General features: G+C 40.0%; 1 protein-coding gene across 1 annotated transcript in view; it reads right to left on the reverse strand.

Annotated features, from left to right (window-relative positions):
- Nucleotides 1-706: 706 nt before the first annotated feature.
- LOC139723325 (uncharacterized) overlaps nucleotides 707-13,330 on the reverse strand; it is a 67,034-nt gene continuing 54,410 nt past the window's right edge. The window contains exons 5-8 of the mRNA XM_071634591.1: nucleotides 11,579-11,744; nucleotides 5,605-5,836; nucleotides 4,408-4,652; nucleotides 707-3,259 (exon numbers count right to left, since the gene is read on the reverse strand). Of these exons, the coding sequence (XP_071490692.1) occupies nucleotides 3,087-3,259; nucleotides 4,408-4,652; nucleotides 5,605-5,836; nucleotides 11,579-11,744 (816 nt within the window). The 3' untranslated portion in view covers nucleotides 707-3,086. The remainder of the gene's footprint in view (nucleotides 3,260-4,407; nucleotides 4,653-5,604; nucleotides 5,837-11,578; nucleotides 11,745-13,330) is intronic.

Below are 13,330 nucleotides of genomic sequence, written 5' to 3' on the forward strand. Positions count from 1 at the left end.
ACCCTTTAAAACACATTTTGGAGGAGGAGCTTATCTTGATATTGGATTTGTTTCCACAATGGTGTGAGGTTATGCATACTAATTCTTGTAGGTATGTTGCTATGAGTTGCATAATATATGATAAACTGGCCAGATATGACATAGCTATGGTATGGAATGTCGAGTGCCAGCAATAATGTCTATGTGGATTCACCAAAGCGTCTGAACATTCCGTGAATCTCTGAACACCGTTCGAAGTGCGATTACAAGCAAGTTCTTTTGAAAGTCTGAAACCCTCCACAGCCACCCAAAATGGAGTCACGCAGAATGTTTTGAAAGTATTACAAGCAGCACAAATGAAACACAAGAGTCCGACTTTTTTGAGACCTGCTTTACTCCTACAGAGATTGGTTCCCATAGCTCATGGGACAGGGTGACTTGGTTCATAGGTTTGTTATCACGTCGCTTATAATTTACGTGTGACTTAAAAGCAGAGATGATCAAAATTATGAAAAAGTCTGATCATGAGTTCCTTTATGTCATGCATTGTCTCATAATGCCATAAACTTATTTTCTCACTGGTATTTGCACTGCCTACCCCATTAAGCTGGAAAGCTAACCTCAAAGACAAGTATTCTTACAGGGACTTTCAAAGTTAGACTAACATCTAATCTAAGCCATTGGCACAAATAAGTCTCCTTTTTTTTTTCAACGTAGTCAAAAAGAAAGAATGATGACATTTAGAAAGTGTTTGTAAAAACCATATTGCAAAATCCTGCATAATATTTTCACAGCTACGGTAGGAACTTCCACTACAGTGATCTACAATATGCTATGAACACTCTCTGGCCCAAGGATCTCTGTTTGTTTTTTTCTAATGTGTCAACATTAGATGACAGGCTACAATTATAGCATACACCAGGGACATCACACAGGGTGACTTGGTTCATAGGTTTGTTATCACGTCGCTTATAATTTACGTGTGACTTAAAAGCAGAGATGATCAAAATTATATCATACTTCATAAGATTTGTGTTAAGAACCCAACCCTAAACTACATCACAGAATTTGAGATGCAAAAAAAAAACAACAACAAAGAAGATACATAGTCACCACTGCTAAACAATACGTATTACATAAACATGTCAACAATGAGTTCACACAGCAATTCACATAGTAAGCAATATTTTATCCATACCACATGTACACTGGGCAAACGTTACAGTATCGAGTTGGTCTTCACACAAGAAGCATACGGTATAGACTTGCCCAAAACACAAGAAACAAAGCAAAATCATTTTGCTTTGCACGCAAAAGCTTGTTGCCCAGTGCGCAAACTCATTTCATGGCGCAAACTGTCCTCTATCGGCACTATTTCTGTGCACAGAATTGCATTGGCCCCATAATGATTGGTTCCAGATTTGGGAAATGCAGCTGCGAGACTTTTCCCCAAGACATCCAAATGCCAAAAAATCTTGGCATTTCTTTTGCAAAAAGAAAGATGGTAAATGTCACGACTTGTACACAAACTCTCAAATTTTCTGCCAACATCAACAGTGATTGCAACACGAAAATGGTCCCAACCCTAGCCTTTCAGAGCACAACATATACACCATGCTGCATGTTCCCCATCAAAACAATCTTTCCACATCGTAATTGGCCTGAGGCTTTGACTATGACTAAAAATTTACTGTGTGAATTCGGCAATCAAATGAACTTGCTGTCTGTTACTGTGACTACTAGATTTGAATGAAACTGCGAATAGGTACTACAAAGGGCAATTACAGTGTAGGAGGTACAAAATCAGCATATTTCTGGCCAGCTAATTTAGGTAATCATATCCAACCTGGAGAGAAGTCACCACAATGCCACTTCTGATGTAGGTACTCTTCAAGTAAACATAGCGTAAAAGCAAATCCAGGCGAGCAACCAACTCACTGAATCTGTGCTAAAAAACATGTTATTCACTATACAGACGAGATATTTCTCAATGAAATGCAAAAAGTGGATGGTACACGTGTAGGCTAGGAATAATGATAATGGATGAGAGTAGGTTTAAGCTACGTGTAGAGTAATGTTCAATCATTGTTGCACCTCATACTAATAACCTTCAAAAAATGTTGAAGCATTTTATACAATTTCATCAACTGGCAGCAATTGCATAGTCTCAAGACCTCTTGATGGCTTGGATCAATACAGAGGAAATATAATTGTGAGTAAATATCAGCTAGAATATACACTGACACTTTTAATTCAATTCACCTTTGATAAATGCCTTGAGACAAAGGGTACGGCAAGTGATGTGATACCCTTAAACCATCCATGATACCTTACTACCAACAAAAACAGGGACTCTGTTGTGGGCTACACCTGCCTGATCCATACAAGAGTTTGAGCTAGACTCTCTGACTATACTGCTCTGCGTCCCTCGATTCCGTTTAACAAGACAATACACACTTACTCTAAACTCTGCAAAGATAAGTGATGGTGGTACAAAAAAAAAACAAAACACAAACACAAACACTCAAATTCACTGCCACATACTTGCACACACTAGAGTTTGGCTCACACTGTAACAGCATGCTCATTGTTTCACTGACCACTTGCAGACGTCCAGCGACACAAAATTCTTCTTGCGTGGTCAAGTCGGCAGTGCAATGGCCCATACGTACAAACTGGACCTCCGAAACAAAAGATATTCAGAGATACTAGAGCCATCGTGTGCTAAAATTGGTGCCCACCTCACAAAAAGTGTTGAGTTGGGAGGTGGGTTTCTTGCTTGGAGACATTCATTGAGTTGAGTTTGCCTCTGCAAGCACACACTACACACTCCATTCTACCCTGAGATGCACACACAAAGCCTCAAAGGGGATCAAAGTCCTTTATAATCTCCAATAATAATCCACTGATGTCTGCCTGGTGAAGACACCAATACCAATGCGTGGAATGGAGACAAGTTTTCAGGGGCCGTGGTTGAGCCCGCACAACTTCAAAGCAGCAAAGCTGTGGAAAAGGACCTCGTACCAACGGGGCAAGTTTGCCCCGCCATGCGGTAGTGGACAGAAAAAAGGTAAAGCGCGGTGGAGTGAACGCGTGCGGAACCCCGATCAGTGCCTCTTCATGTGGAGGGAGAGGTGGTCGGATCGCGAGAACGCCCTCTCGCAGTGCGGACACTTGAAGGGCTTGTCACCCGTGTGCTTGCGATAGTGTCTGGTGAGTTCGTCCGAGCGGGCAAAGCTCCACCCGCAGCCTTCCCACTGACATTTGTAAGGCTTTTCACCTGCAGGTAAAGCATAACATGGAAGAGAGAACAGGTTGAGAAAATCTACCGGTATACAATTTCCTTGGGTTAGAGCTCTAGCCTCATGTTTGATATCAAATAATCATTACCATCACAGATGACAGCCACTATGTATATACCACTGCGCACTTATAGCAAGACTTTGTGCACTTAGCAAGAGATAGCTAGCCATGCATCCAGTATTAATTTGCCATGCATTGGTCATTACTAGACACATTATAGAGAAGAATGGATTTTTCTTTAAAAAAAAAAGAGAATGTCCCCTGTTCTATAAAACAATTGATGCACACATCTCCTCATGTGTCAGTAGGAGTACTGTGCATGTGTGAACTATGGAATCTAGTCTAAACCCACTTTGCAGCCCCTCATGGGTTAAACAATTCCATATTTATCTTGTGCACACAATTCCTACTGATGCACTCAGACCTGTGCATTATTTGAACATAAATGCATTTCAACTTCAAAACTGATTGCAAACAAAAACAGCTGGGATAACTGTAAAACTGATTTATCATATCAATGCAATAAAGTCATACATAATCTGCCGTATACAAAGGAAGCAGGTAACATACTTCTGGGCCCATTATTCCAGCACAACAAAGTTCACTTCCGGCAGATGTGAACATCATCAAATAATGTGAATATTCCAGCACTAATTCACTTTTGTTAAATTTGCTGTATGTATACAGATACTGGAGGTTGAATAATTTCAGGACTTTCTAGTACCCACTTGTGCTCGTGGTACTAATCAAATCAAAAACTTCACATTTATACAGGAAGAAGGTGAAAAAAAATGTTTCAGTGGAATAAAAAGGGCTCTCTGTCAGTCTGGAGGTGAGACGTGTGTGTGTATGTGTGTGTTTGTGGAGGGTGGTTCAAAGTTGTTTTTTGTTTATTTTTGTTCTGTCATGATGAAATGATATAATCTGATCTGTCATAATTTGAGGTACAGCATGAGCAGTACTCCCCCGTAAGGACTGTTGGGTATTCTTTCTTGGGTAAGTTCACAGAGGAATGGAGCTAAGCAGTCTTGTGGCATAAAATTTGGATGGGTCGACCGTCTACTGTTGTTGATGCACACTGCACCCCAAACTCTCTACAATCATGGCATAAGAATACAAGCTCACCCGTGTGCGTTCTTCTGTGGGCCTTCAGGTGGGAGCTCTTCGTGTAGACCTTGTTGCAGCCGTCAAAGTCGCACTGGTGGACCCGGCGCCGCTTGCCGTTCTCCATGACGACCGTCTGCAGGCTGAGAGGTAGGTTGGGGTCGGCCACGTGGCCGGCGAGGGCCATCCGTGGCCTCCGGCCGCCCGGAGCGGCCTGGTGGTGACTGGTCTGCCACGACCGGGCCAGGTTGTCTGCGATGAGACTGCTGTTGGTTGTGAAAGAAAAAAAGGGCTTACAACAGTGGCAAGGACTGGATGAATGGAACCATGTAAATATACTGTAAAAATATACATTTTTGTTGTGTGGAATCTTTCACACATTTCACATGACATGAAACTTGCACAAAAATAAAGCACATGACTATTTTGCTTGTTACACTGTACATGTAATACTATTTCATATTTTGATCCCATGGGATGAAAAACACACAAAAATCAACTTACCTGGTCAGGTAAAAAAAAAAAAAAAAACTCAGCTAAAAATTTTTCACATTTACAGAAGTGTGGAGTGGTTTGCAAATACTGTGATTGTCAAGAGCACTTGACTTACCCCTTTCAAAAGGCAGGGGGAATAGTATTTTAATAGCCTTACATGTGTCAGTAACAAGTATGAGGAGTATGTTTTTTTCACACAAACACAAAAATGAAATTGTTCTAACTTTTTCTATATATTTTCTTTATATCATTCTTCATACATGGATGCTGTGTTTTTGTGGGCATTGGTTTGTCTGTTTGTAAAATATCTAAAACAGTCATGAACAGATTCGAATGCAAATTTCAGGAAAACTAGATGACATGACACAAGGAACGGATGATGAGATTTTGGTGGTGATCCCGAACACAGCAAGAAGCTAAAAGGTAGAGACACTAGAAAGGATTCTTTAACATTAAGAAATAGGGCAGAGGTCTGCACTCTTCGAATGCTTTTCTAGTTTAAGATATGTTTCTCTCTTTCTATAACACTGGAAAGGATTCTTTATCAGTAGGAAATGGGCCATTTTCAGCATAATATGTGAATGTGGGCAGAAAAGAGCTGTTTGGCAGAGGTCAGCAGTCTCCAAATGCTTATCGATTTAAGATATGTTTCTCGCTTTCTGTCATAGAAAGCCTCGATCTAGTGTCTTGCTCTTTCTCTGTATCTCAAAGACATCTGCTTACTCAGCTGCTCTGGTGATTTTGATGAGGGCGCCAGCGCCGGTTCTCTCGATGCTCTCGAGGCTGACATTGGGTTGGTCAGCGTCATCCTCCTCCTCCTCTTCCTCCTCATCCTCTTGCTCCTCAGCTATCCTGATGTCGTCGGCCTCGTTGCGGCGGCCATTGTGTCTGAGGACCGGTGAGGGGATGTTGAGGGTAGCCGCCGAATGCTTCTTCAAGTCTAGCGCACCATTGCCTGCCGCAACAAAATAGAACAGAAGTACTGAAAAACAGGCCAGCAGGACATGAATATGAAGGTGTACATCGCGATTGCATTCAATATCTATCTCAAATTGGGGTCAATTTCATCAGTTATGTGTTTACAAAGTGTATTATCACTATTATTCTGTTTTGCAGAAAACATACAATACAACCAAAAACTGAGATAAAAATAATTAATCATGGCAGTAACACAAAAATACTTTGATACTGGAAGCACCTGGCAGAACTGCCAGGCATTGGGCAAAGTTATCTGAACAAGCATAGCCCATGGACCATCCTAACCAATACCCCAGTTCAGATGCACCCAGTGTTGCAGATTTATGCAACCATGAATAATGATAATATAACATTCATAGCTATACCTTAAAAAAATCCCTTATATAAAAGAGTACAAATTGTGTCAAGACAAAGCCGTCAATATCTCACATATGTTAAATCACTATCTGGGTATTACGAAGATAAAAATAAAATGATTTTTCTATTTCATGTCTTCTCTTGTGGCATTGTCTTGTCACCTTTTTTTTTTCTTTTTAACTTGATGATATTGCTAATGGACCAAATGCGGATAATTATTTTGAGTAGTCTTGCCGACACGCGGGAGGTGCATTCGAAAAGCAAAATTATGCTTCACACAACAAGCAACTTCAAGCTTCCTATAGGACTTTGATCACAAGTCATATGCCCCAATAAGAGCATATGGTGTGCACATGGAGGTTTGATTTTTGATACATGTAGATAAACTCTGTTGATGGTCAGTGTACTTATCAAGATTCATGCTGCTAGTGACAGTACCTTGATACATGTACTACCTCTCTATCAGTGCACTCAAAATGTATTACATGCAGTGTATGTCATGTTCATAAATCATAGGAGTTTAAATAATAATTATGTGTCATGTAGTTACCATGGAAGGTAGTTACCCTGGTGTCTCCATAGGTTAAGAGTTGCTATGTATATGATTATCCCAATGTTTCTCTTGGGTTTTTTTTTTTTTTCTCTCAAATTGTTGCCAATTGTGTGTAAATAATGTGATTTTGTGTGATTTAATACAACATATAAATAGAAAAAAACTAGAAATGTCGCTATGGCGACTGATGCCTCCGCCATAATGCATGATTCTCCCAATAGGCATATAGTACAATGTCTTCACAATGTGTGATCCATGACAGTTTCACATAACTGGCAAAATATTGATATGACAGGTTTGTCAGAAATGACTCGAATGTTCACTTTCCTTGAACTGGGTTTGCTATAATTGTCGAAGAGTGAAGGGTACACATATTTGGGGATTTGAGAATTTTTACTTGAATTCTGACGGACCCTTTTATAAGTTTATGCATTGAGTAATTTCCAAGCTATGAAGAAAGAGTGTAATTACAGTTCAAAATAGATTTTTTTTTTTTTTTTTTGGGGGGGGGGGCATTGAAACCTGGCCTTTGACCCTTAACCTTTGACATTCTGGCTGGAAATTTCCTGGAGAATCTCCATTAGGCAATATATATTAAGTTTGAAAACTAATAATGCAAGCATTTCATATACTAGTGTATGAGGGAAATAGTAAAATATTGAGGAGTTGACCTTGACCTTTGACCCCATGACTATTGACCTATGACCCCTAAATTCACTAGATAATCTCTGCCAGTCAGTACATGCGTATGTACCTAGTTCAATGAAGATACATTGAACCATTTGTGAGAAAAGTGATACTACAACATTTTCACCTAACCTTTGACCTTTTGACCTTTGACCTTATGACATGAAACTCTCTCTGGAGAATCTTTATGCAGTAGTACATATCTACACCAAGTTTCAAGAAAATACCTTGGGGCATTGCATAGATATTGGGGAAATAGCAACATTTTTAGCATTTGACCTTGACCTTTTGACCTTTGACCTCTTGCCAATGTCACTAAAATCTACTCAACTAATTGTCCCATAATACATCATCTTTGGACCAAGTTTGGTGAAAGCTGCTTCATCCAGTTTTGAGTTATCACGTAAACAGATAAATTTCAGGATTTGACCTTGATCTTTGACCTTTGACCTCAGTCCGATTTCACTAAAAAACGATTATCAAGTAATTGTCCCATCATACATCATCCTCCGACAAAGTTTGGTGAAATTTGCCCGATCCAGTCTTGAGTTATCGCGTAAACGGATACAATTTCATGATTTGACCTTGACCTTTGACCTTCGACCTTTGGCGGATTTCACCCAAAATCTAATCAACTAATTGCCCCATCATACTTCATACTTGGACCAAGTTTGGTAGAATTCAAGTCAATATTACTCAAGTTATCGCGTAAACGAAAGCGGACGGACGTACGGACGTACGGACGTATGTACGGACGGACAGACAACCCGAAAACATAATGCCTCCGGCACCACTTCGTGGCGGAGGCATAAAAAGCATTTGATGTGCACATTTACATACCCTATCCTCAACAGCTCTTCGCGATCATACTGATCTGTTAGAGCTACAGTATCTAAAAATCACACATATTCAGGCATTGACACCAAAGTTGTAGACGTATCATAGTCACAATTTCTTTTCCATACTGTAAAGCAAGATGTTTTCACGGCATGAAAATTTTCAAGACTGGGAGCCAACAGCCTTTTTTCATGGCATGACATTTTCTTGCATTGCCACTGGCATTCAATGCATTTTGTACAGACAAGAACTTTTGCGTGCATTTTAATTTTGCAAATCTCGGCTACTGCGAAATTCACAAAATCAAAATGCATGTGAACATTTCTGGTTTTACAGTATCGTGACTAGGTTTGTCCATGCTGTGTATCAAAGTGTCACATCAAGGCATTGTCTCTGCTGCCACCTAGTGTTGGCTAATATCACATTTGACCTCTGCCAATGCCCTACATTATTTACAGCAAGGTTTCCATTGCATGTATACATGATATCACCTGGTACAGCTGTTAATATCTGTTGTGCCTTCCCTTACTTTGGTTTCTCTGTTAGAGCAATACTGAATACACCACATTTAGCTCAATTGCAGGAAATATGCCTATTTACAAATTTTTCTTATTCTTTTGTGTGTGTGTGTGTGTGTGTGTGTGTGTGTGTGTGCCCACATTGTATCTACAGGAATGGAAATCTCACATATATACAACACATAATTTGAATGTACTCTAAGGCTGCGTTCACATAGAAGTATTCGGTATTCGGTATTCGCTATTCGCTATTCGAGCACCGAATACACCATCACCCGCACCGTCAACTCACCATCCCATGTAGTGAGGATTTCTTCCTCCTACCTCGCAGCAAATCTTATTAACAATTTCTAAACTGCATCAGAATGTCAGTCTACATGCTTATTTTTGATAACAGGCAAATCCAGACCAAAATTGTCATTATTTCAGAAACGAGGGACGGTATACGCTGCAAGAAAATCGAACAAGCTCGATTCCCACTTTGCTATACTTTTCGCAGGTATTCGGTACTTTCGAATAGTGCCCTCCTATGTGAACCGGTGTGAGGAAATCCTATCGTTCGATTCAAGCTATTCGCGTGCCCTCGAAAAACGAGCCCGAATACCCGAATAGTATACTTCTATGTGAACGCAGCCTAAAGGTTTATAACTGCACAGCACATAACACCAGTCATATGCCACTCTCTAAACTTCCAAGATCAGCAGGAATCCACTCCGCATTTTATCAAATGTTTACATAGACTCTTTTGCTATATGTTCTTTGGTGCGCAACTACATATTATGAAGTATGATATTTTCTCTTGTGCGGATAGCCAGACAGCCTGTCAACAATATACCTGCACTCTTCTGACTTCCTGATCGTATTTCTATACACTAATGTCCTTACCTTGTCATACTGAAAAAATTAAGCCATGGTCATTTCATGCCTTCGGATGTGTATCAAATTTCTTGAAGTGTGATTTCCGTAAATACTACTAGCGAGAGCAGGATATCGACAAGAGCAAAGCACTCTCAACATATTAAAAGGGCCACATAAACTATTGACTGGTATCCCGAAGTTCAATTGTGAAGAGAACAGAGCAATGTACAATCACATATTTCCCCAATCTTTAAAGGGATCGTACAGTTATGGTTGAGACCTAATTTCCGGTTTCTAACATTTTTTTGGTGAGATAATGAGAAACCTCTTATGAAATGTGAAAGAGCATGTAATTCTATGAGGAAGTCAATGTTTATTTGATGAAAATTGGTTTTGAAATGGCTGAGATATCCAAAACAGAGCAATTCTGAAGTGGGGGACCCACACTTCTTTACGATCGCTTTGTTTTACTTTGTTTTTGGCTGTTTCAGTCATTCCAAACTTAATTTTCATCAAATAAACTTTGAATACCTCTTAAAATGGTATGCTCTGTACTATATCATAAGTGTCTTCTTGATATCTCGCAAAAAGTTAAAAGCCCAATTCTCATCTCCACCAATACTGTACCATCCCTTTAACCACTCCCCTTAATATCTTGTGTGTATGGTATTTGTGTCTTTATTCATTCTGCAAGGTGTTAATGTGAATATACGAGCGCATTTATAGGGCTACTATGTAAATTATGTATACTATGTAAATCACTTGCTGTGATCCTCAATAGATTCTCATTCCAGAGACTCCACACGATGAAAAAAAAAAAACACAACAGAAAAAAACAAATCAAATATTGCAGCCTTTTTGTCCCAATCCACTATCTTTGAAGAATCAATTCCCTGAAAATACAAAACAAAATGGTGCTTATCTCTCTAATTAAAATATAATCTTATATATCTCATCTGGGTGATTTATAAGGGTTTCATAACAAAGATATTTCATGCATAACTCGATTTAATAATTCTGCAAAAACTCATTTGCGACTCCACCCACAAAGGCCCGCCCACCACTCGTTCATTGTACTTTGGTGGCCAAACCATTTTGCTTCCTACGCCAAGGATTCACAGAATTCCGTTGTTATGTGAGGAATACTTCACTCGTGCTGATGAATCTGAACATTGGCAGTTTTGTTGCCAGGAAGCGCACAAAATATTCTCTGTGGAAGTCACTGGATTATCACAAACTTGATCAATAAGGAAATGTGGCCAACTGAGAATAGACACCCGTCCCATGTTTGAAGTTGGTTACAGGTAACACTTGACTGGCTACAAAGAAAAGGGGTAGTGTTGAATACTGTGTGGTGTTAACTGTATAAATTGTATGTTCCCATTCATTGTCATTGTGCCTGCCTTTTATTAAGACCCCATCCCTACCTCCAACTCCCCCCCCCCCCCCGTCATTTTCCACTACTTTATGAAATTTCTTTTGCCATGTACCACAGAGAAAATGTATAAAAAGTGTGTTCATGGCTTGAAATGACAGAAACCTACCTGCAAAATTATAGTATGATATTACATAGCTGCCTATTATAAAATGTAATGACATCATCGTGCATAGTTGTTGTTTTTTGGGTTTTTTTTTATTTTCATTCCAACATGACTGTAAGACATCAAAGCATTCCAGGAAAAGAGTCACAAAGGGATAGTCCCAGAATGTTCCCATGGGCATATTAGGGGGGGGGGGGGGGGGGGGGGGTTAATGTAATACTTGGCACATTTTGGTTAATGCCAGCTACTATCAATAGGTGAAATTCAGCACTTAAACGGGGAAGTGCTTGTAACAAGAGGGGTTCTACCACTAGGAAAAGACAGTGAGTGTTTCCATGAAAAAGTTCTGCGCTGCCGCCGTCACTTACTGTCGACAGGATGGTAGGACTTGAGGGCCTTGACGGGGTATATCGAGGCCTTATTGCTCTCTGGCTGGGACGTGGACCGCTTCCGATGCATGGACAGGTCGACGGGCTCGGTCTGATAGGGCTCACCATCGTCAATTAGAGGCGGTGGGGACGAGGATGTGTACTCCTGTGAGAACGAGAGAAAGAGAGAGAGTTTGTGTGAGAGAGAGATCAGGAAGGCTGACTCATTTCTGGCCTATTCCTAATGACGGGTGATTCACACTACTGATAACTCTACCCCCACCGCTACCAAAAATCATATGCTTCAACCATTTCCCTTTCAGCTGTATCTTTTCTTTGTCTCTCGTGTAAACGCCTCTTTATTTTTTTCCCCTCCATTTTCCTGTGGCTAAAACTTTTGTGCAAATGAACTTGAGGTGAAAGCCAGGCTGACAAGGTACAATAAATGCAAAAATTCCCCTCATACTAAAATAAATCAAGTTTGCATAAAAAAGGGCTTTAAAGTAAAATGCAAAATCATATGTGGCCTTATCATACTCTACAAAAATAAGATACTTTAAGTACAATGAGGAAGTGAGAAAACCTAAAAGATACAAAGAGACGATATTTGGCTGCACAAAAGTCAGGAAGCTAGCAGTCCATCCGGGTGAGTTTGTGTTTGTTTGTGTCTGTGGTGGTATGCATGAATGTACATGTATGTGTTTCTTTGTGTGTGTGTGTGTGTCTTTTACCATTGTTTTGTTTCATGCGTCTCACTGCAAAAATCATCTGGGGTTTTCCCTGCTTTGTTAAGATTCCATAATGCCTCCATCGCCACCCCCCCCCCAAAAAAAAAAAAAAAAAAAGAGGAAGAAATTGAATTTTCTTCTTAATTCCTCTAGAGTATTTCAAAGGTTACCTTTGGTTTGCACTGGGCCAGTGAACCAAAATTGCCAACAGTTTTCAAAGTAATGAAGAGCAGACAACAAACTTAGGTTAAAAATCACTCTTATTTTCACATCTTGGGGGCAGGACAGAAACTCACAGAACAGATGGCACTACAGACTTTTCCCCAACCACAATATTCGCTTACAGAGTAGCTGAAAGAAGTATGCACAATGTTACATACCACAAATTTTGTGATTTGTCTGGGTATACTTAAAGTTGGTATGAGTCAGCAGTAATCTTTTTGTTTCAACTTGTTTGCCTAAAAGGTCACAGACCTTTTGTCTGACAGCTAAAAGAATGCAAGGGCATAAAAATCATTGAAGCTTTTACATCACCTCATTCTAACCTCTCCTTCACCAAAAGATATTGAGGTATGTCAACCATGGGATACCCACCCATTTCACATGTTGATATGAAGGGGTGAAGTGAGTTATATCATGCCTATCTTTCTGCTTCACATGGTTAAGTTCTCCCTTTGTTGTCTGGAAAATGAGGAGAAAAATGCAGAAAATTTCCCAGAGGCAAACCCCAGACGCAAGACAGCGATAAATGGACCCTGTCGGACGTCTCTTTGAGACCAGGAGGGCGTTTCATCAACGAGTTCGTCGCAGGTTTTCACCGACAAATTTGCTATCAGCCAATCAGACGCAAGGATTTCAGTAGCTTTTAACAGTTGTCAGTGTAAATCAGCGACAAAAAGTTTCATGAAACGGTCCCCTGGGGAGCATTTCATGAAGCATTTTGTCCGACAAAGTTGTCGCACAAATTTGCTCTCAGCCAATCAGATGCAAGGATTTCAGTAGCTTGTAACAGTTTGTCAGAAAA

This window comes from Diadema antillarum, unplaced genomic scaffold (genome assembly GCF_040938485.1).
Source record: "Diadema antillarum isolate AM-2024a unplaced genomic scaffold, OU_Dant_1.0 scf00000014, whole genome shotgun sequence".
Lineage (NCBI taxonomy): Eukaryota > Metazoa > Echinodermata > Echinoidea > Diadematoida > Diadematidae > Diadema > Diadema antillarum.